Source organism: Watersipora subatra, chromosome 7 (assembly GCF_963576615.1).
Source record: "Watersipora subatra chromosome 7, tzWatSuba1.1, whole genome shotgun sequence".
NCBI lineage: Eukaryota > Metazoa > Bryozoa > Gymnolaemata > Cheilostomatida > Watersiporidae > Watersipora > Watersipora subatra.
The window spans coordinates 5,171,109-5,194,933 of record NC_088714.1 but is presented as its reverse complement, the minus strand read 5'-3'; the positions used below and the strand labels follow the sequence as shown (position 1 = coordinate 5,194,933).

At 38.5% G+C, this 23,825-nt stretch overlaps 1 protein-coding gene across 1 annotated transcript; it reads right to left on the bottom strand.

The window, feature by feature from the left end:
• Positions 1–8,467: 8,467 nt before the first annotated feature.
• On the bottom strand, positions 8,468–16,575 carry LOC137399364 (DNA repair protein XRCC1-like). The gene is made up of 9 exons (XM_068085443.1): positions 16,310–16,575; positions 14,594–14,807; positions 14,304–14,482; positions 13,822–13,996; positions 13,363–13,541; positions 13,088–13,222; positions 12,820–12,919; positions 12,381–12,491; positions 8,468–9,127 (listed from the first exon to the last, which is right to left on the bottom strand). Exons 1-9 carry the CDS (start codon positions 16,559–16,561, stop codon positions 8,769–8,771), a joined length of 1,704 nt encoding a protein of 567 aa, XP_067941544.1. The 5' UTR covers positions 16,562–16,575; the 3' UTR covers positions 8,468–8,768.
• Positions 16,576–23,825: the final 7,250 nt, after the last annotated feature.

Genomic DNA, 23,825 nt, shown 5'->3' with positions numbered 1-23,825 from the left:
CTAAAAAGACTTACAGCAAAAAGGTAAGAGTTTGCCATAACATTGTTCTATTATTCGTCCAAGGCTTATGAATACCTGCGGACACAACTTACATTGCCAAATTTACGCACTATCCGATCATGGTTTTGGTCATGACAGATGTCATCAAGAATTTGAAGAATGCCATCCGCAGATAACTGCTTCTAAATCTCATTTGATTCATTAGTTTATTATTAGTATAATTTCTATTTGGTCACTCTTTGTATTATCAATTATATAGAAGCTTCTAAATCATTGGTATTATCCATTACCATGTGTCTAAGTTTCTTGCCCTTCTCATCCAAAGTCAGTTTTATATATTACCCTATAAATAAAATATGTAGTCTCACTAAAAAAAAATTTTTTTAGTGAGAAAAATTTTTTTTCTCAGATGCACAAACTGGAAAAATTAAGCAGTTGTTAGTGTTAAGTCAATAGGAGTTCATAGATCAGCTGATTCACTTAACACATCACCATGACGTTGCATCATGCTAATTATAGGCCTCACTTGTGATTATTCGCATATCTAGGGTTTACTATATCTATGGTCGAAACACGTTAATTAGATTATGGCAAACTGTATAATGAAAATCTGAGTATCAACTAAACGGACATGCGATGTACTAGAGATTTACTCACTCTGTGGGTGTGCGTGCGTGTGTGCGTGCGTGGCACACGAATAGCACACAATAACTTACATTAAAATTGTCACATTGAATGGCACAATTTATTATTTAGTAACTTTTTGAGCTACAGCTACACATGAACGCTGTGGGATATTATGTAAATATTCGAGGCTTTCTAATGATTAGCCGGTAACACGGGGCTGGCTTTCATGGAAAGCCAGGGCTTTGAAAAGGTAGTTTTCTATAGAAAAGCCGAGGGACTAACAGGTCTCGCTATATAAACAGGCATTAAACAGATGCTTGTCAGAGGCCTCAGTAGGAGAGCAAGTGAGCTGATTGTCTGTATTGCTCTATTTTCTACTGACAAGCAATCTGCGCTGTGGAGATCGGACTTGAGAGTCCAGCGGGGTTAGCAGCGAGACTGCTAATTTTGTTTGCCTACGGGTTGGCAGTAGGGACTGCCGTGAGATTAGTGACAGCATTCTCCTGTGGGCGTGTATCCCATGGTGGTGAAGACTGGTGGCAAAGGGGAGGCTGGTGTATCGTCGTAGCAGCTTGGTGCTACGCAGCAACATCGTTGTTGTATTACTGACAAGCGTAAACATGTGTGGTGGTAGTACTGACAATAAGAAAGAGCTTATGCACAACCTGCATTTGCAACTATTGGTAAAGTTTAATAAACATGTCTGATTGAGTTGCAGCAAATGCAAAAATAGTGAATTATAACTCAATGTTGCAAAACCAGTGTTGAGAATAAACTCAGTTCTAATACTTTACATTATTGACCCCCATATCTTACACCCTAATATTGAAACATACAGGGATCTCAGCAAAACTTCATTTATTATGTGTGAAGCTGAAAAAAGTTAAAAAAAAACAATAATTTAGCACATTCGCTTATCATGGTTTGCACCAATTGGGATTACAACTGTTGGTACAAGTATTCGAGCAGCAAATCAAAACAGCAACACAAAAAATGATGCGAGATCAGATGACTCTGAGCAATGTGCCAAATGGAAGTACTGGTGTAGAACATTTTAGATTTCTGGCAGTAATGAGACATTCAGCAGCAGTGTCATGCTCGTTACCCGACTCCAGCACAATACCTAGTTCTTTCCTGGAAAGAAATGGTCCAGAAGAAAAAAATTGAACTATCATTTGCAGAGGGTTTCCATACAACTAGCATTTGTCATGCATATGTTTAAATATTTAAATATATTTAAAAGTTGCGTTAAGAGATGGAACAAAATTAATAATCATTAGTTTTATCAAATGTTGGATAACATTAATTTCCAAGCCAACCCATGCAGTAGAATTTGCTCTTTTAACATAGACACATACAATCTATAGTGAACAATGCAAACCTCATGGAAACAGCTTTTATTGCGCTCTTGATTTAAAAGAACTAGTAATATATAAGTTTGTTAATAACTTCCAACATACAGTCAATGTTCAAAGTTTCTTGAAGCATTGCAGTTCAAAAACACTCAAAAGCAAATGTAAAAAAGATGCACTAACGATAAGCAATTTATAAGCTATGTTAGTTTAAATTGTTTAATCAGATTTAAAGTAAATTACAACGGATATCCCTATCATCATCTCTGCCTCAGAATGTACTCATCCCAGACTTAGTGGTGTAGTGGATAGCATGCCTGTATGCAGAACTGAGGTTCCTGAGTTCAATTCTAGTGCGAAATGATTTTTTCTGTTACTAAAACGTTATCGCTATAGCTGGACATTAGACAAACAAACAAAAAATTTGAGTTATATATATATAGATTACATTATTAATTTATTCTTTAAGAATATTTTAACTTTAAGTTAAGGTTTTAGATAGTCTTATGTAATTCATCTGTTTTAATACTGCGTATGGTCAAAAATGTATAGCCTTGTTTCTAATACAACAAGCAAGACAATGTTGTGGGCTCAACGTAATACAAACTCCACAAGGAATTACACTATTTTGCATCATATAAACTATCGAGGTAGCGGGTTGGAATATTTGATTAATTTAGTAAATAAATATCTGTAGAATAGGAAATAACAAACTGGTGTGAAGTTGGGTCAGCATTTACCGCATCCCGTAACATCTTCTCTGCCAATTTAGGAGCTCCCATCATATGCAACGTCTTGCCCTACAAATTGTAGATTGTATATATAGCTAACAAGGCAATTTCTCCTCTATGACTACATATATTTCAGGCTACAGAGTCATAGTAATAACTGACCAGTGACTTATATCTAACTAGTCCAATGGTCTACATCTGAAAAGTTATGGAGAATATCTATTAACTTACACCTTTCAACTGGCTGTAAAAATGTTCCATGACCACACTACATTAAACAGCATGTCTTATGTAATAATAATAATACCCTACATACCAGGTATGTCATACTCTTAACATGATAAGGGTTGATGCTTAGTGCAGCCTCAAAACATGACTTCGCTTCTTCATAATTTTGTTCTACTTCCAACACGCGGCCTTTCTACAATGTCAGAAAAGGATAGTTACCAAAGTGAGAAACTTTATAGAGGGTTGTAATAGCAAGTATAACACAAAAAATGTATCTCATACAGAGAGTTGATAAACCATAGATCAGGGGTTCTTAACCAGTAGGAAATTTCCCACCAGTGGGAAATTTGAGGTGGGAAATTCTCAAGCTTCAGATTGAGAATATCGATTACGCACATTTCAAGGATCTAGCTGTTGTACTGTATTTTCACCACATACATGATGCAGATACATGCTTTTATTGTGGGTACAACTGTATTACGGTAATACGGAAACCAAGCCTCGTGATGTATCAAGCAGCTTATTGGATAATTAGTCTGCATTGCATCAGCTATGAATCACTACCATACTACTGAGGCATCACACAAGCATACACCAAACATACCAGAGCTGGGGGTCCTACCACACAAAGCTGTCGTCAGAATAGTCACTTTTAAAATCACTGTCGTCACTTTTAAAATCACTGTCGTCACTTTTAAAATCACTGTCACCTTTTTCAAATTGGTAACCAAAACAACCTCTTTCTTCACATTCGTTATTTTAATACAAATATCTATACTGGTGGCACTGGGTTGCGTTAAAAATCTGAAACTCGCTAGGTTTGAACTTCTGCTCACCAAAAGCATGGCTCAACCAGCGACCTTCACAAACATAATAGTGATGTTTGGGAGCGTTGCTGATTACTCCGCGAAGAGTGACAGCCGTCTTAGGTTTTTAGAGCTATATTTCTTGTACGGAAAATAGACCGAGATTGCCTTTAATAATCACTGTCAGTCATAGACTTGGAAACGGATTTGCTGTCAATGTCGTGGCATTTCATTGCTTTAATTATTTGGCAGTCTATAAATGCTGGGCCAGGTGCTTCAAACCAAAACTAGTGAAGTTTCGGTTGACCGTGGTGATTTATGAACAAATAATAAGTTAGTAACGGTACGGCAACACGTAACAAAATTTCTGTTGGTTCTAACCAAAATCACGAAATGATTGAAGCACACAGAATTATTCTGCGCTGCTAGAATCGTGCTAACGAGCACGATCTCAGCAGCTTTTGCAATTAGTATAGTCAAAGAGACGTATAATGACACACAATAGTAAAAGTATAAGTGCAAATCAACATAGTACACACGATGCAATTGCTTAAATTGCGTTATTGAATGTATTTATTGTTTGGACGCTATTGCTACAATTTGTTTATTTTTTAATTATATTTCCTTTTTAGCAGCAAAAGTTTTGTGGTAGAGAATGTCGACATCTCTAGCGCAAACAAGTCAGTTGCATCGTATTTACTATGATAACTTTCTGTAATAATTTTCTTGTGTGTCGCATTATGTTTTCGGACTACGTATATCTTAAAATTTGCTAAAGTCGTGTTTGCTAACTAATAATAGCGCGACTTAGACAGTTACATCGTGTGTTCTATGTTGAAATGCTTCCGTATTTTTATTGTGTGTCACGGTACATGTCTTGGACTATACTAATTGCTAAAGCTGTTAGAATCGTGCTCGCTAATAATTTGTTTAATCTGTTAAAAGCGTTTCGTCGACGAACTCGGTGGGCATGCACAGCTCAAATAATTCTGTGAATTTTGACCGATTAATTCTGCGTTTTTCGTGATTTCGGCCAGAACTCCGAACCAACGAAAAATTCGTTACGTGCAGCCGTACCTTTAGTAATCCTATTTACGCAATCCTCGTCACCTACATTGGTAAATGGTCGTCTCGTCTGTCACTTTTTAAATATCCCTGTCGTCGGGTCGTCAGAATCGTCACAAAACATGGGAGGACCCCAGAGCTAGTAAAAACAAACAGCAGCAGAGGGCCCACTAAGATCATGACTGCTAACTTTGTACTGTGCTGTTTTTATTAAAATTAAATTACTCTATTGTTGTGTTTATCTTGAGCATTATTTTTCCATAAATAAAAAGTATATCATGACAAACTATCCATAAAATATGATTTCTATCACAGTTCAATTAATAATTGATTCATTTTGACTGTATGGCAAAATGCTATCCTGAAAAGCCTCCTCTTGCAATCTGAGAGTGGCAAAAGTACCACAATTTTCGGCTGCTAGAGAGGGGGAAATCTCGAAGTGTAGTTTGTCAAAGTGGGAAATACATTGAAAAAGGTTAAGAACCACTGTTATAGATGGTCATGCGGAGGCATATAGCATAAGTTAGAGAGCTCTGAATCAAATACCAAATACAAAAAAACATCCTAATTAGTTTTTTGGTAAGATGTTTGAAACGCAAAAGTATTTTCTGTCGAGGCGATTATGTCAATAACTAGTGTGTTTCAAAGTTAAGGGCATAATGTGAAACATCCAATACTGGAGTATCTCAAGTGTATATCATGGTATAACCGGAATGTATATCATGAATTATCCCAAGCGTATATCATGGAGTATCCAAGTGTATAGCATGGAATATCCAAAATGTGCATCAAAAAATTTCCCAGGTGTGTATCATGGAATATCTCAAGGAAGTACCATGAAATATTCCAAATGTATAAATGTAGTATCTCCAGTGTATTTCATGGAATATCTATTCCAAATGTGTACCATGGAGTGTCTCCTAAAGCTAGTTTACCTTAGTATATCTGGATGCTTCTCTAAGGCTAGTTTACCTCAATGTATCTGGATGCTCCCCTAAGGCTAGTTTACCTTAATGTATCTGGATCCTTCTCTAAGGCTAGTTTACCTTAATGTATCTGGATACTCCCCTAAGGCTAGTTTACCTTAATGTATCTGGATGCTCTTCTAAGGCTAGTTTACCTTAATGTATCTGGATACTCCCCTAAGGCTAGTTTACCTTAATGTATTTGGATGCTCCTCTAAGGCTAGTTTACCTTAATGTATCTGGATGCTCCCCTAAGGCTAGCTTACCTTAATGTATCTGGATGCTCCTCTAAGGCTAGTTTACCTTAATGTATCTGGATGCTCCCCTAAGGCTAGTTTACCTTAATGTATCTGGATGCTCCCCTAAGGCTAGTTTACCTTAATGTATCTGGATGTTCCTCTAAGGCTAGTTTACCTTAATGTATCTGGATGCTCCCCTAAGGCTAGTTTACCTTAATGTATCTGGATGCTTCTCTAAGGCTAGTTTACCTTAATGTATCTGGATGCTCCTCTAAGGCTAGTTTACCTTAATGTATCTGGATGATCCCCTAAGGCTAGTTTACCTTAATGTATCTGGATGCTTCTCTAAGGCTAGTTTACCTTAATGTATTTGGATGCTCCTCTAAGGCTAGTTTACCTTAATGTATCTGGATGTTCCTCTAAGGCTAATTTACCTTAATGTTTCTAGATGCTTCTCTAAGGCTAGTTTACCTTAATGTATCTGGATGTTCCCCTAGGGCTATTTTAATTATGGTACTTCAAGTGCCCTCTCCTGCTTCTTCTCAGATGAATAGAGGAAACTGAGAAGTGTTAAACTGTTCATGTGGTCTGGCTGCAGCTGTAAAGAGATATAATTTACTCCTGGAGTTATACGCACTCGTTAGAGCTGACAACAGCTGATTCCACTTCTACTTCCTGTGTTTGTACTGAAGTTCTGTCGCTCATTAAATTCCCAAGAGACAAGGAGATGGATTTTAATATTGAAATAGTAAACGAAAGTAAAAGAGTAGGTATGATGAAGTCAACAGATGAGACTATAGAGTACAAACAACAAACCCGCAAAGCTTGTCTTGTACTTTTGAAGGCATCACTCAACTTCCTCTGGAGAGCCTAATGCAAGCCTAGCTTGTAGACCGCTTCCACATTATAGTTGTCTAATGTGTAGGCCCTAGAGCAGTAAGAGGCTAGCATTTACTGAATATGTATAATATCTAGACTAATCTTTACTATAATAAGAGCTGTGTCCATCTGTTCGAAGCCACGCTAGGAACATTAGGAAAAAAAATTGCATCACACAGGAATTGAACTCGCATATTCAGACTTGAAGCCAGGCACGCTCCTCCTGCACCACTCGACCACCTTGATGTGCCATGGAATAATTATGCACATAATTATTACGGCATTACATAAATTATGCTATGATCTCTCATTGTGCACGGCACCTGCCCTTTTTTGATCATCTTCTGCATTGTCTCCTCCAACCTTGGTAATACATCTCCCTTGAGTATCGCTGATGGTAGCACTTGTGTATGCATTAGCATTTATCTAATATCTCAGCTTGTTACTCATTACATATCGTATTGTGAGTCTTCTCATAGTTTGTGTATTTGCACTCTTATACTCCATTAGTTGGAGCAAATAAGTAAAAACAACCCTAACAAACCCTAACATTTACATACAACAGCTTTCCTTTGTTTATTAACATTAGTCTTAGAGCTATAACATATGTTTACTTGTAGAACATTAGTATTCCATCTAACTCCTCTGATAGAGAAAAAATGGTTCGATTGAACAGACCTGTGTGATGATGCGCAACAAGTAGTACGCTGTATTTAGTTGTTTATGTTGCATTAGTGAGTACCAAATGAATTGTAAATTGTATTACATTGAAAATGTACCTTCCATTTCTTTTCTATATATTTCGCTGTCATTCAACAATTAGATTTTCACAAACACGAATTGTAGTTAGCATGTAGGACTAAAAGTTCTGCATTGACTATTGCAGTAAATGGGCATTTGCTTCAACGTATTGCAAGTGTAATTCTCTTCAAAGAAATGCAAAGATCATTGATCCTATCACTAGAATGCTGTATTTGTTAATTTACGTCAGGGTTTTGCCAGTCTATCGGCTACTGAAATTTTCTCTTAGATTGGCGCTGGTTTGTGTAGTGCTATTTTCTTAGCTCTGCATTACACTTTACGCTTATGCACTGTATTAGTCATTTCACTATGCATTACTGCATTACTTTTGTTATGCGAAACTGCATTGATCAACCAAATGACATTAAATTATAAACGCTTGTTGCTCAGCACTAGAACAGTTACTATGACTAATGTAGTCCGTGTGTATTATCTCCCAATCTCACGAATTTTATAGATTGACGCATACATCATGTGCGGAAAACTGAGAAATGCTTACTTACTGGCTATTCGTTCAGACTCAGTAGAGACGGTGATGAAAATTTCACAAGAGGCTGTGCGTCTCAATCAGCCAGCTGTGAAGAATATCCGTGATAAATATCTCAAACAGAAGCAGGTTGGATGATGTCATACAGCTCCTAGTCATTCTCTTTGCTCAAGGTTCATTCAACTCAGTCCAATTGTACTGTGTACTTCTTTGTCCATTTTCTCATACATACATTGCTATATATGTATTTGTATTCCTTTTGACCTTGCTTTTTTCTCAATATAATTACTACATGTATTTTTATAATTGGCCATCAATGGCTATATACATTCCATTTAGGGCCTCTATAAAGTGTACAAAACATTTTTACGTACATTCCAACATATGTACAAAGCATTTCTACATGCAAGCATAGGTACAATAAACTACACAATCATGTACATTTATAATAGAAAAGGTGAATTGCACACCAGAGAAATAAATAGTTCCAAGAATCAAGGAAAAGACATGCATTTTAACAATCTGCCAGTGATGTTAGAGTACATGTAAGTATATCATCACCATTTTATTACCCATCTGCAGAGATGTCTAGGGAACAATGGCATACTTCTGGTGCGGAATAAACTTCTGCTGTGCGTGAATGTCATTAATCCATTTTGATTTGACGAATACTAGAGAATCATTGTCACGCAGCGCGCTGTCAAAGTTATCATCCCATGAGTTATCGGTTATGACAAACTTTACCTCATCACACATGTATTCCTCTACCTGCCCCCCGTACGCGTGTATACACCGGTATACACTGCGTCGGTTGGCTACTTCTCCATACAGAAAGAATGTTTTGTCTAACAGATAATCAGGAAGAATTGGCAGCGAACGCCTGGAACCTGTTGGGAGCTCTTTTGATTGTTTTACCACAGCAGTTTTGCCACTTGCCAGTGCTTTACCTGTAAAACATCTCTATTGGTCAAGTACATTTACAAAAATTCTGTGTCGAACAAGAATGTTTAGTGAATGTATTGTCACCATCGAGTGGAATTCAATCAAAAAGCTAGTACAGTAGACATTCCCATTACGTAAATTCCATTTGATGTAAAAGATTTATGTTACGTTTTTGCTTTGCATTCGTACGAAATTCCCTATAACATAGTGTCAAGTTGGCGCAAGTTCTCAAATTTGACTTGAATACCGAGTGTCCCGTAGTTAGCCTTAAAATATCATCTTCTCTCTTTCTGTATTTGGGAGAGAAAGCGATGTATAGGGTTATTTCTATTACATATAATAGTACCCTAGTAGTCTAGTTTGCCACGAGAGATCATTAGGTGTGCCGATAACACAAAGAGAATATGTAGCTGCAAAATTATTCAGAAACTGGAGTCAGTCGATTGGTGCAGGTGTTAGAATGTCAGTCTAGCAATCTGATTGTCTCGAATTAGAGTCTTAATGAAATCGATATTTTATCCCAACATCTAACTCTGGCTTCGGAAAAACAGAGATACACCGCCATTACGATAGTAAATATATTTTTGTTGTACTTTATTTTTTTGTTTTCAGCATAGATGTTGCTGTCTAGAAAAAAGTAAAAAGAATCAATTTAAATTGACATTTAAGGTGTGCGCCCCTCTTACCTTAACATGAAATTACCGTAATCACGAAGTTTAAACCAAATGAAAGTGATACGAAAAATTAGAAATTTATTGATAGAAACCAATAATACCACAGTTAAATAAAAACGCTGTTTTGTGTTTTTCTACTTGAAGGGCCAAAGAGATGAGTATGGGATGATGTTGGTATAGATTAAGCAACTTACCGTAAAACCTCTAAATCACTAGTGTTGCACGCTACGAATTTTTGAGCTTCGAAGTTGTGGTTTTGATCGTAGGAATGAGGAGGATGTATTTACATGATACGCAGGAGTTATCGCACAACTCGCAATTATTCGTAGCTGATGAGTTTACGTGCTACGAAGCAATTGTCACACAACTCGGCGTTTTCTATATTAGTCTGTTGCGCTTTTATCTACAACAGGGTGCATAATATATATCGCGACTGACACTCGTAAAATGCGTCTATGGTCAAATGTCAAAGCATGTAAGAAATTTTTCTTTCAAATTCTGAGTTAATATTTTTTATTTCGGAGAGAATATTTTCAAAACACATGCATTAAAAACAGAGCTGCGTAGGGATGCTATAAAGACGCCACTAATGAAGACGATGAAAATCCAGTCTCCGATCGCAAAGATTAGTGCAATAATACGAATATTGATGTTTACATCATACGAAGTACTTCGTTGATGATATGTTTGCTACAATATCCCCCCTTGAAACGGAGGTTTGAATCGCTTCAAAGAATTCAAGATTCGACGCTTTAAACCATTTACATGCTATGAAGATGAAAAATATGACAAAACTTCGTAGCATGTAACACTAGTGATTGAATGCCACCTCTATTTGAATGACACATCCAATTGACCGCCACCCTGAGAGAAGGGTTGAAAAATAGACCACCACCCTCCAATTGAACGCCACCTCCATTTGACTCTCACTTTGACATTATTTGATCTTTACGAGCCCATAATATCAACTGATCAGCAGACAAGTGTCCACAAAATCGTATTTATAATGAATCGTTTATATCAATAACAGTTAATTCTCTTGTTGTCAAATTCCAATGCTTTTCGTTTTTTTTAATTAAAACTTTGAAACCAACACCATAGAAATAATCAATAACGATCTCAAGCTAGTAGTAGTTCTCTGTTTAACGCGGTTTTCTACTTCGAAGTAGCCTACATATATAAAAACGACTTAAATTTATGATGGTAGATGAACTTTCAAAGCAACGCTATGGGAATAAACTACTGTCTCAGGCTAATAGTTCCTTGTTTAACGCGGTTGTAATACTTCAAAGGAAATGCGTTTAAAAACCGGTTCGCGAGTTTTGGAGCAAAGGTTACGTTTAGCGAGCCAACTTTTACGGGTTGCATTAGTGCTAAATGCAGCGCGTAAAAGTTTTGCTTTACCAAAAAGGGTTTAGACGCAAACGTCGACTAGTTCAGCAGTGCAGAAGAAGAGTTGAGTCCAGAAGATATTGTGGAAGGTATTTGACAACTAGAAGATGTTCGTTCCAGCGAGAGCAACAATCAGAACGCAGCTATCCGGGCAAACGATGAAAATATCTTTATTTTAAAAACATTAATTTTTGTTTCTGCATGTAATATAAATATGTTTCGTTTATGTCACTTGTTCATAAAGATATATTTGTATCACTCAATAGATTATTATTGTATAACTTGTAAACATGCAGATTTATAGCATGTTATTTAATAAGATTCTTGCGGCTATCTTAACACGGCTTACAATGGATGGATGCTCATAACTCCACTTCTATTGCACATCAAAAGCTAGTTTTGGCTGCAAACTGTAGTAAACATATCAGTGAGTGCAATGAGCTTTTATCCAACAATGTTAAATGTAGATCTTAAATGAAAATATGTCTTCAAATTTAGAATAAAATAAAAATTTAAAATGCCAACAAATTGCAAAGAAAGACACAGGCCATAATATCATCGCAGGTCAATTACAAGCAATAGATATCAAATATTTCTCGACTTCTCAATGCAAATTAATTAAGATATCTTTGACAAGTTAGAAGTTAAAAGTTTTAATGCATACAAAAGGTTTATTATCGCTCCACCGAAAAAAGAGACAAAAATATATGTGACATTCGCTTCGACCGTAATGGGGCTAAATTTATCTTCCGAAAATTCTGATGAGCCATTTGAAAAATAGACAGCCAGCTTCTATTTGAATGCCACCTTCAATTGACTGCCACTATAGAAGAAAAGCTGAAAAATAGATTGCCATGGCGTTAAATTAGAGGTTTTACGGTACATGTATTTTACTGCTCATATAATGTAAAATCCCTTTCATAATCTTTCATAAGAAAAAAGTGAAAATTTATCGATAGAAACCAATAATACCACAGTCACTGTATAGTGTTTGAATAACAAAATTCTTTTGTGTTTTTCTACGTTTTTAAGGGCCGAGGTAGTGAGTTTGGGATGATCTTAGAATGGATTAGGCAATTTACATGTATTTTATTGCACATATGTAAAATCCCTATATCGTAAAAGTTCTCCGAACAGATTATTTGCATTGCAGAAGCATTTACTAGACTTCACTAAGTAAAAGCTGACTGACCTTTACTAGGTGATGTGTCACTAGCTAGATGAGCAGCTATCTCATCATCTGTATCAATCTCTGTGGCATCGCTGTCAACCTGGGTAGCATCCGGCTGCCCCGCACCATCATCTGTTGGATAAACAGCATTTATCAATTTTTACATAGCTTCAAGCATGTCTTGGCAAAACTGGCGCATGTCAGTTCAAGGAACAAACATATTACAGTTTGCTTAGTGCATCTCTCCGCGAGAGGCAACAGTAGTGAGAATACAACTCCACATGTGTTGGAAAATTAATTTTTTCCACTGTCACTGACGATGTAACAAGTTGTAGAACGTTTACCACGTCTTTCATATAATAATTGTACCTCATTAAATTTCTGGTTGGCTGGCTAGGTTAACTACACGATTATTTTTCATCACAGAAAAGATAAGCAAATGACAAAAAATGAAGCTCACCGCTATCAATATCTGTAGAACCAGTATCAAAATCTTCCTTTTTAGGATGTGCTGCTGTTGCTGATATAGGTGATTCTTCACTTTTCTTAGCAAGTTCATCCTGCAACAACATAGAGTGAGTGCACGCGTGTATGAAAGACCAACAAGCAGTATTGAATCCGCTATATGAATGCAGATGGTCCACAACCTAGGTCTCTTTATTTTCTTTCACGTTTCAGGCATAACAGCATGCTTAAGGGACAGACAACTCTTGTAAAAACTCCCTCACTTTCTCATCATCTTCTTTGGCTCGAGGAGGAGACTTTGCTCTGCCCAGCCTGTAATCCCTCCAAGACTGTTTCTTTTTGAGTTTATGGGAGTCAAGTATCCAATCATCTGTAAGAATGTACCCCTTGCCATTCACCTGTAACACCAAGTTACACCTATAAACTATACAAACAAGTCTCATTACTAGATTATGGCGCCATTAATAATGGAAAAGTCAAATTATGGAGAGGTGGATGCTAGCCTGATATTAAAATAAGGACTACAGTAAATACATGCCTGTGAGAATTTGGGAGTTGTTGTGAATGCACATATGAGATGAGTACAATTCTTGTCCCAGTCGGGTGCATATCGAGCACCCAGTGATATGGCTTTCTCTCGCAGATCTGCGCGCTTTGGGTTTTTAAAGCCACTCAATGCGAAGACAACTCCTTTCAAAATGTCTTTAAACTCAGATGCTAAAGAATGTAATACAAAGCAGCAAATCAATTGAGTTTCAATTTACTGATGTCACCCATTTAGCCATATCAATGCTAACACAGTAAAAGTGTCAACTTCTATGAGCTGAAAATATGATAAAAAGTGTTTGAAAGGCTAAAGAAAAACCTTTTCTATTGATCGGTAACCGATCTTTGAACTCAAAGCCACATCAACATTTTAATGTTCTTATTTCATAAAAACAAATGTATACATAGAGATGGGCTTTAGTATTACTATATCATCACATACTAAAGATACCTGAGGGTGAGCCATCGGCTCTAGCTGCCTCAGCGGTTGGTGCAGAGCTCGCTTTCTTCTGTTTTGATTTCGGTGGTTCTGAGGTTATGGAAGGAGCAGGACGCTTGACAGCCTTAGAATCAGCTTTGGAGACAGGAGAGGGCTTCGAAGTATCTCGCTCCTTTTTAACCCCAACCTATTACACATTTAAGTTACAGCAAAACACAACATGTTAATTTTGTTGAGTGCGTGTGCACTCCTCTCACAGCTGGAAAAAGTGCTACCTGTTACACGGCTAGATGAATAGTAATTGTCAAAATTGCAGAAGTTTTGCCAAGTGCCATGAATTTCTTTAACTGTTAAGTTGTCTTTTTGAGGGCAGACATCACACAAGCTGTTTCGCTTTTGTTACAAAATTCCTAAGTTAGAAATCGAGTTCTACTAACATCAACTGAAGAGAATATCAAGCCTACTATTACAGCACTCTGTAAAAACAAGAGTACCTTCTGGTCAGCCTCTCTAGCGGCAGCACGTACTGCAGCAGCTGCTGTTGGTGGTGGAATGTTGGCCTGCAACCTAGCTCGGTCAGAAAAGACACTTCCACCAGTAGTTCTGCTCGGCTCATCACTGTCTGTGCCATCATTTAAGGTGTAAGCGCCCAGCTTGATCGATTTTGATTTATCTAATGGCAGACCAACTAATCACTAGTTAAGATGGTAAGTTTACACGAAGAAGTTGAGCAAATTAACAGGAATCATACAGAAAGAGGTCTGTAAGGGGTTTGTGTCTGCACCTTTAGATTCCTCATCAGTAAGGAAAGAGATGAAAGACAAGCCATACTGTTGACTCTTATTAAATGGCTGTGTACAGATCACTTTGGCCCTATCCCACTTTTCTTCACTGTCTGACTTGCTTAGCTTGTCAGCACTGAACATCCTGACTTTGTGAAGATTGGTGTTTGACCGCGCGTCAGCAGGGGTCATCAGGGAGGATGCCACAAGAATAACCTGAGAGAATTTCACACAACAAAGAATGGTAGCAGATGAAGGCGTAGCTGCAGCAGCACCATAAAAATTTTCAATCTTGTTTTATATAAAATATGAAACATTGTTTTATTGATATCTGAGCTGAACATCAGTAAAATAAAGCACTACAGTTTAACAGGTGAGCAGAGTAAATGAGTTGAGAAAGCAAAATTGTTACTCAATAGTCAGTAATCCTTTAAGCTAGCCCCTTACTGTTACTAAAATATCCAAATGTACATGCATTTTACTTGAATTGTACAACTAGATTTTGTCACTATTCATTTACAGAAACACACATACAAGCCTTATACATTCTCATACAATAACCATTTACTACAACACCTGAAATTAACAGAGAGTACGGTTTCATGTGGACAGCTAGTATGAGACAGGAGTGACCTTATGCGAAAATACGCAGTTTTAAGATGCTATTACCTAAAATAACTTCAATCCAGAATGATTAAATTGCGCAGTTGTTTATGTTGCCGATCTGTGAAAAAGTAGAAAGTTAAAACAAAGAGCAGGTGTACCTACAAGGAGGATCACAGGCATTGATGAAATGAGTAACAATGGAAGTACTGTGGCTGTTGTATTTAATTTAACATTAGAGAAATCTTGTGAATACTAAATTTTAAAAATTTAGGACGATTTTGCGTAGAATTTAAATGAGATCTATATACAACACTATTAGCAGCTTCTCATTGCTTATCAAAGAAAATTGAATTTAATAGTCTTTACCCAATGCCAATTCAGTGGTATGATGGCATGATCGAATCTGACACTTTGAAAAAGCATGTCATGGGGCATGCTTAATGTTGAATGCAAACAGAACAAACCATTCAAAATGGCATTTCCGACCTTACATTTTTATTCAGTTCATGGTTGTTTTTCACCATTTTATTAATTATGTGAAGAGGAGAGCTATTTAACTGGTAATATAATACTCTTTGTAAGAGTTAAAAGCTGCGTACTAGTGTTACAGTTTACAGATTATACAATAGTGTGGAGAACACGCGCACACCTTTCACACCTGCATTACATAATTAGTTACTGGTATCACATAATTATTTACACATACGTGTAAAAATAATAGCTGTAGCTTCTTTTTCACAGCACTAATAAAAAGAATTGCAGCAATGAAACACCAAGCTGTGTTGCACAAAATTTGTTTGTCTCCATATAAATATTTTGTACTGTTCACAATTTGCAGCACTGAGACAATAAAGTGATCATCTTTGAAATTCCTTACTAAGGCTGTAGATCGGTTTTGTTTCCTCTCTATGATAATTTTTGACAGTAAATCAAATAGTTGGGATACAAAATGGAAAGTATCGTGTTCTCTTGATCCTAACCTACACATTTAACTACAATATTAGCTATAGTATAAGATAATATATTAGATAATTGTTACTCATAAGTGGTTTATGAACATTACTGACTTTATAGCCGTATTTTGATGTTTATGTGCAGCTAAATAACCTTACCTTCCAATCATTATCAGATGCTGCACTTTCCTTACCAACGAGCACTTCGACAAAAGCTGAGCCGTCATTCCCGACGTGTATCCCTGAAAGCTTACAAGAACTTTTAAATTGCAGTATCACTGAAAGCTGTTTTTCGCCGGCAGAACCTGATTTCCATTTTCCAGAACCTGCAGGACCAAGCAGGTTCGTAGCAGGATATTTTTTATCTTCACTGCTCACAGAAACTACTCGATCAAGCTTTATTTCAGGCATGATATAGCGGTTCACAGCCGCCCAATCGACATTGACCTTTATGAGACCTTAGCAAAGTTTGAGCCATTGTCGTATGAAAGCGTTAGCTAGTGAAATCTTTTCGCGAACATGCGTGCAAGCTATTGTTCCTGACACCGATTGGCGACAGCCCGTTTTATACAGAGCTATTCAGCTCCACTGCTGTGAATCTACCGTATACGGCTCTGATTTTAAACAAGCGATATTCCTGCTTATTGTTTGTACAGAGTACAAAATACCGTCAACACTCATTAATTAGATTTTGGTACAATGAGAAAGTCTAAGTTAAATAAAACCTTAGACTCTAGGGCCGAGTAAAAGAAGGCCATCAACTCGATGACGCTCTATAAAAAACCTTGCACATGGACACGCAAAAAATATAAATTGTTAGTGCCCTTTAATCATAGTCAAGCAAGTTACATAAAGTTCAGGGTGCAAAGCTTTGGTGATAAAATGTTTGGTTTGTGGATAATGCCAGGGGTGCGCGGAATGTTGCCTGTCTTGTCTCATGGTTGTGAATAAAATTGTGTAGGCATACTGTAGTAAAATTGGTTTAGCACGGCCACTAGACTAGATGCGTTCGATAGATTTTCTTATTCAGTCATTAACAATCTCGTGTTGTTCTGCCCGGAAGCGAGAGTGAATGATATATTTTTCCACATAACCTAATATATAATCCTACTGAGATAATGCGGATACAATACACGTATATATGTGAACGAGAGAAGACGACTACTACAACATCTCCCTTAATACAAAATAAGAAGTAGGTAAGGCATATGTGGATTGGGCATACAGAAAGAAGGCATTACAAACTGCTGAACAGCAAACATATAAGCCGTAAACTGAGAATAACAAGAGTGAGTATAATATGTACAAGACCTAGCAACGAATGAATGCAACGGCTGCTCACAGATCCATGCGCTTTACAGGTCTACGTATGCGAGTGCTGCGGCGTAGTACTGGTGGCTGATTGTCAGAAATTGACATAGGTTGTCGTACTGCAGCAGTGTTGGATCCGGCCTCACGCTCAACTAGTGGGAGAGTGCTCGGTTCGACAGTGTCCTGATTGTTCGGTGACAATCGGCAGAGGGCTTGACGGTTGCGACGTACGCTGCCGTTCGGAGTGTGTACTTCATGCGAGCGTCCTGGAAGGTTTTTGGTAACAACGCCTTCTCTGTCGAGATCCCTAATATACACGTCGTCACCTCGCGATAACGGAGATAACTCTTTCGCTCTGTGGCGGCTGTCAAAGTCTCTCTTCATGCAGGATTTGTAATCCTGTTCTTTCGACTTGACTATCTCTATGTCAGGAGGATTCGGTAGGAGTGACTTCGGATCAACGGGTATGTCCGATCTTAAACGGCGTCCCATAAGTAGTTCGGCAGGAGAATAACCGTTCTGTATGGGCGTGTTCCTATACGCTAGTAGCGCTCTATACGGGTCGGATGATTTGTGCAGCAGATTCTTAACTGTGCGCACGGCACGCTCTGCTTCCCCATTAGCTTGTGGAAATCTCGGTGAGCTGGTTATGCTGAGGAAATTGTACTCTTCGGCAAACCTCTTGAACTGTTGGCTAGCGTACTGTGGGCCATTGTCAGATATAACAGACTGTGGAATACCGTGACGAGCGAATACGGACTTCAGTGCGTTGATCACGGAGTCGCTATCGGTTCGATCTAGCTTTATCACTTCTATGTACCTAGAATAATAGTCTATAACTAGTACATAGTCTTTGCTTTGCCAATGAAACATGTCGGTGGCTACACGCTGCCATGGGTGGTCGGGGAAGATTGACGGTTGCAACGGTTCAGTCTTTTTGCTAGAGTATGTTTGGCATGTTCTACATGACTTTATCATTTCGGAAATCTCGGAAGAAATGCCTGGCCACCAGACTGACTGGCGGGCTCTCTCTCTGCATTTTGTGATGCCCTGATGGCCGCAATGCAATCTAAAAAGAATGTCTGCGCGCATCGGAAGAGGTATTACCAAACGGTCCATATACATGAGAACATTGTCCACCAGACTCAGATCTTCTTGAACTTGCCAATATGGCTTCAGGTTCGTCTGCAAGTCTGATAAGTAAAATGGCCAACCATGTCGTACGTATTGCCTGATTTGCCTACATGTTGTATCCTCCAGCTGTGCGTGTTTAATCTCGTTAAGCCTGCAGTCCGTCGCTGGTAGTTGCGATAGAGACGATATAGTGTACACCTCAATTTCATCAGCGAGCTTCTTGTCCTCGACATCTGGTCTACCTACTGGTCGGCGTGAAAGCAGATCTGCCACATAATTCGACTTTCCTGGTACATGTTTAGTCACAAAAGTGTACTTCATTGCACGAAACCTTTGTCTTTGAATGCGAATCGTAAGATCGTTTACCGCCTTCGAATTAAATATGGGCACTAGCGGCTTGTGATCAGTTTCGGCTGTCACGTCCTGATGGCCAAGAATGTACCTATCGAACTTAGCACATGACCACGCTATACCTAGTGCCTCTTTCTCTATAGATGACCAACGCTGTTCGGTTCCGGTTAGAGATCGGGATTTACATGCTACTAGCCTTCGAGAGCCATCGGATTGCACTTGTAGCAAAACTGCTCCTAGACCCTGATTGGAAGCGTCACACATTATGATTATTGGTTTGTCGATGCTGTACCATGCTAAACACGGAGCCTTCGACAATTCACACTTAATGTCAGACACGGCTTGCTTTTGGGCAACATCCCAGACCCAATGTGGCGACTTGAGGACAGCACGAAGTGGTATCGTCAATTCAGTGATGCGTGGCGAGAACTTTCCCAACTGATTCACGGTACCTAAGAGTGATTGTAGTTCAGTTATATTTGTCGGGTCAGCGAGATTTTGAATATCTCTGATACGATCGGGATCAGGTCTCACGCCTTCTGCATCTACTAAATGACCTAAAAATTTCGTGGAGCGTTGGCTGAAGCAACATTTCTCCGCATTAAGTGTCATGCCGGCCGCCCTCAGGCGTTGGAGCACTTTGCGGACACGATCATCATGCTCCTGTTCGCTGACAGAGCTGTATACTAATAAGTCGTCCATGTGACAGACAACAACGTCAAGACCTTCGAGAATGTTATATATACACCGTTGAAAGATGTCGCCGGCGCTGACTAGTCCGAATGGAACCCTATTGTAGCAATAACGCCCAAAAGGAGTCACGAATGTCGTGAGTAGCCGGGATTCGTCAGATAGCGGAATTTGATAATAGCCCGAGTTTGCATCAAGCTTGCTCATAAACTTTGCACCTGATATCTTAGCAAGCGAGCTATCGACCGACGTACTTGGATATGTGTCACGCCGTACGGCCTTGTTTAAATTTGTAAGGTCGGCACAAATTCGGATCTGATTTTGGTCTGCCTTCGGAACCTGGACCATACCCGCACACCAGTCTGTAGGTACGGTTACCTTTGAAATGACCTCCTTTTGTTCCATATCGTCCAGCTGCCTCTTTACGATCTGCAAACGGGGCATCGATACTTCGTACGGGATATGCAACGCTACTGGTTTCGCATCGTCTCGTATCTGTATCGTGTATGGATCTGCGAGCTTGCCTAAACCACAAAAAACATCAGGGTATTCAGATTTAAAATCATGTTTCCCTACAACATCACCAGAAACAGTGTTAACATTGAATACATGATTTACATCACAAGTAACCAATCCTAAAGAAATACAGGCGTCCTTGCTTAACAGATTAGTGTTCTGATCAGAAACTATATAAACTTTCTCAACAATGTGTCGGTTGTCAATGCGCATCTTAGCATTGGCATAACCTAGTACAGGTAAGTGAGTGTTACCGGGTCCTACAAGTTGCTTGTCGGGTTTAGACAGTTTATGAATGTTACCTCCAAAAGTATCTACACTGCATACAGATACAGCAGCACCTGTATCGAGTTTGAACACACTTACGACCTCGGGACAGTTGTGGAAAGTGATATTTATTCTCACCGACCAGCTGCGATTGTCTACTTTGAGTGGCTTGACCTCACCTAGGAAATGTGGTGTCGAGATATTTTCAGCTACTTGAACTTCTGAAACCTTAGATAATTGTCGGCATACCGATTTCCAATGCCCGATCTTCCGGCAGTGGTTACATACAGATTTGATAGCTGGACATGATGATTTCGGGTGGAAGCCTTTTCCACACCTGTGACAGGCTTTCGGTTTACTGGCTGGATTAGGGTTATAACTAGCAGCACCAGTCGTTATGGGCCTAGCATTCTTGGCAGTCGCTTTCATAGATCTACGGTTTTTCAAATGTTTAACGCTGTCTACTGACGCCGACGAACCTTCAATGCCAGGTCTCGATACCGTCTGTGCCTGATTTGCTGATTCATATCTTCTGCAAATGTCTACAGCAGTGTTGAGAGTCAAATCTAATTCTGATTGTAGTTTGTTGCTCAGCAAATCATCAGTAACGCCAACAACCAATCTATCGCGGGTGAGCAGCCGTTGCATTCATTCGTTGCTAGGTCTTGTACATATTATACTCACTCTTGTTATTCTCAGTTTACGGCTTATATGTTTGCTGTTCAGCATAGTTTGTAATGCCTTCTTTCTGTATGCCCAATCCACATATGCCTCACCTACTTCTTATTTTGTATTAAGGGAGATGTTGTAGTAGTCGTCTTCTCTCAATGTACCGTAGTTGCAATATTCAGCTTGTCTATACAGCTTATTGATAAATACGTCCATGCCATCGTTGCCTTGAGCAAGCTTGTTGAATTTCGCGCGTTCTACTATCGTATTAGTGCGAACACCAAAATATGTATCGAAAGCATTAATTAGATTGTCGTGCGTATCCTCCGGGATAGCTTTGGCTAAGATGATATCTTCTGCTTGAGGGCCTAACGTATAAACAAGGGCGTTAGTCTGTTCTCGGTCCCTTTGCTCACATAATCTACTTGCCTCCCGATACCTGAGCCATCTGGCTTTCCACCTAGTCCATTGTCCTGGGTCACTGAAGTCAAATTTGTCCGGTGGATTCAGTCTTGGAATTGAGTAATGTTTATGTACCACAGGAGCGGCATCTTCTTCCGCGCTATGCTCACTGTCTCCCATAACATTGCTGAAGACCTCCCACCGCTGCCACCATGTAGTAAAATTGGTTTAGCACGGCCACTAGACTAGATGCGTTCGATAGATTTTCTTATTCAGTCATTAACAATCTTGTGTTGTTCTGCCCGGAAGCGAGAGTGAATGATATATTTTTCCACATAACCTAATATATAATCCTACTGGGATAATGCGGATACAATACACGTATATATGTGAACGAGAGAAGACGACTACTACAACACATACCTGCTAACTCTCACGCATTGGACGTGAGATTCACGCAATCACCCCAAAGAAAAAATGAAAATGCGTGAGATTTTTGCCCCAATTTCCAAAATTTTATATATGCTATCATTGATACATCAATTGCCCCAAAACCAAATCTCACGCATTGCCCCATTCTTGGGTTGGCAGTTCTGTGAGTAGGTGTTCAAAACTGTTGATAATCGAACTGTGAACACCCTCGGATAAAAACCGTAACATTAACGACATGCGATAATTCTTTCATCTGTGCTAAGAGTTCGATATTAAAAATGTTGCGTGTCTCCGATACACTCAGTGTACCCTTAATCTCTGAAATCAATGATATGCAGCCCCCTATATATGGGGGGCTGTATATAATTGCTGAAATAAAACGAACTGCCTTCCTCTGCGTATTTTCCAAAAGTGTTATTTGTCTTATTAAATATGGGTCCCATGCCTCCAGGGTTGGCTTGGTTTAAACCAGCCTAAAAAACCCGGTTTTTTCATTATTTCTTTTGAAAAACATAATATTTGAAGCTCGTAGTGGTTTATTTGCGATAGAAATGCAGTTATATGTAATTATCAGCTGTGGAAGTTTATTTAGGACACATTAGTAAATTGATGGCAGAATTCAAGTTAAAACTACATGAAATCTTAGCACAACAATAAATTAGTGAACTTCATTTTCAATTGCTTTTATCAAGTGATATAATGGCCTCTTTAATGATGAAATAGAAAAACCATGTGAAATATACTAATCCAATCATCGTCTCTAACAATGAATGAATACTTTCTCAAGTCTGGCCAGTGAGAAAAGATTACTTCTACTTAGAAATTAAAACAATAAATTCCTTTTGGGCAAAATCTTTAAGTTTGCAAACCAATATTTCATTTATTGGGCACAAGCCAAAGTAGTTGGATTGTTAGAATTCAGTTTATCAAGCTTTTTGTGTTTTTAAAAGTTAAAGTTGTGTTTCAAATTTCAACACACCTCGCACATAGGATTCCATTTGACAGTTTTTCATTCGAACTGCAAAAGGCAAAGGTTCTAAGGCATAATGTAATAGGTGTGCTGTCGTAACGCGAGGTCACGCAGATAGGCTTGAAGCTCATGTAGCAAAATGTCAAGCTGACAACACCCATTTAGACAGTCATGCTAGTATTCAGGAGATAGAAGTTGAGTCATCTGCCACTGCTCCAAACACTAGCAAGGCATCTGCATTATGCTTTGCTCTACACTATCACACGACTAATCACTTGGATTAAAATTTCTACTTATACATGGAACTGTACGTAAAATATTCACTTTATGCCATAAGATTTCTGCTCTGTATTTCATCGATCATGTTTGATTAAAGACTCATTCCGAAATTTCCATATGTTTTCTCTCTTTTTTCCCATAACAACTCCCACAGTACCATATTTAATATATGATATCACATATGTATGTTCAGTACTCAATCATGCAGCTATAGTAAGTCATGTTAATTAGACTTGAAATTGCAAAAACGTTAGTAAAACTATAAAAACCGGTTTAAACCATAAAAACCGGTTTAAACCAAAAAAACTTGGTTTTTTATAAAAACCGTAGTTTTTTCCAACCCTGCATGCCTCACTGGCATATTCCATTATTGGCCTAACCAATGTGAGGTATGCGATCCGTTTCACTTACCCGGTTAGCCATACGAAACATGCTTAATCATACCAAGCCTTTGGGGCGTCATGGCAGTTTTTGAGTCTATGTGCAGGTCCCAGTTTAAATCAATAATATATACTCCCAGATATTTAAAATGTGTCACAGTATCTAGTTGCTTACCATTAAGGTAATATTTATAATCACTGTTACTGCATTGCTTGGCAAAGTGAGCCACCTGACATTTATCCGTATTAACAAAACATTTTCTCTCTGTCAGCC

Coding starts and splice junctions, on each gene's coding strand:
- LOC137399364 (XM_068085443.1), bottom strand. CDS start 16,561: ATGCCTGAAATAAAGCTTGATCGAGTAGTTTCTGTGAGCAGTGAAGAT. Junction 14,808..16,309: donor CATCTGATAATGATTGGAAG/GTAAGGTTATTT, acceptor AAATTCTCTCAG/GTTATTCTTGTGGCATCCTC. Junction 13,997..14,303: donor CTAGAGAGGCTGACCAGAAG/GTACTCTTGTTT, acceptor AATGTGTAATAG/GTTGGGGTTAAAAAGGAGCG.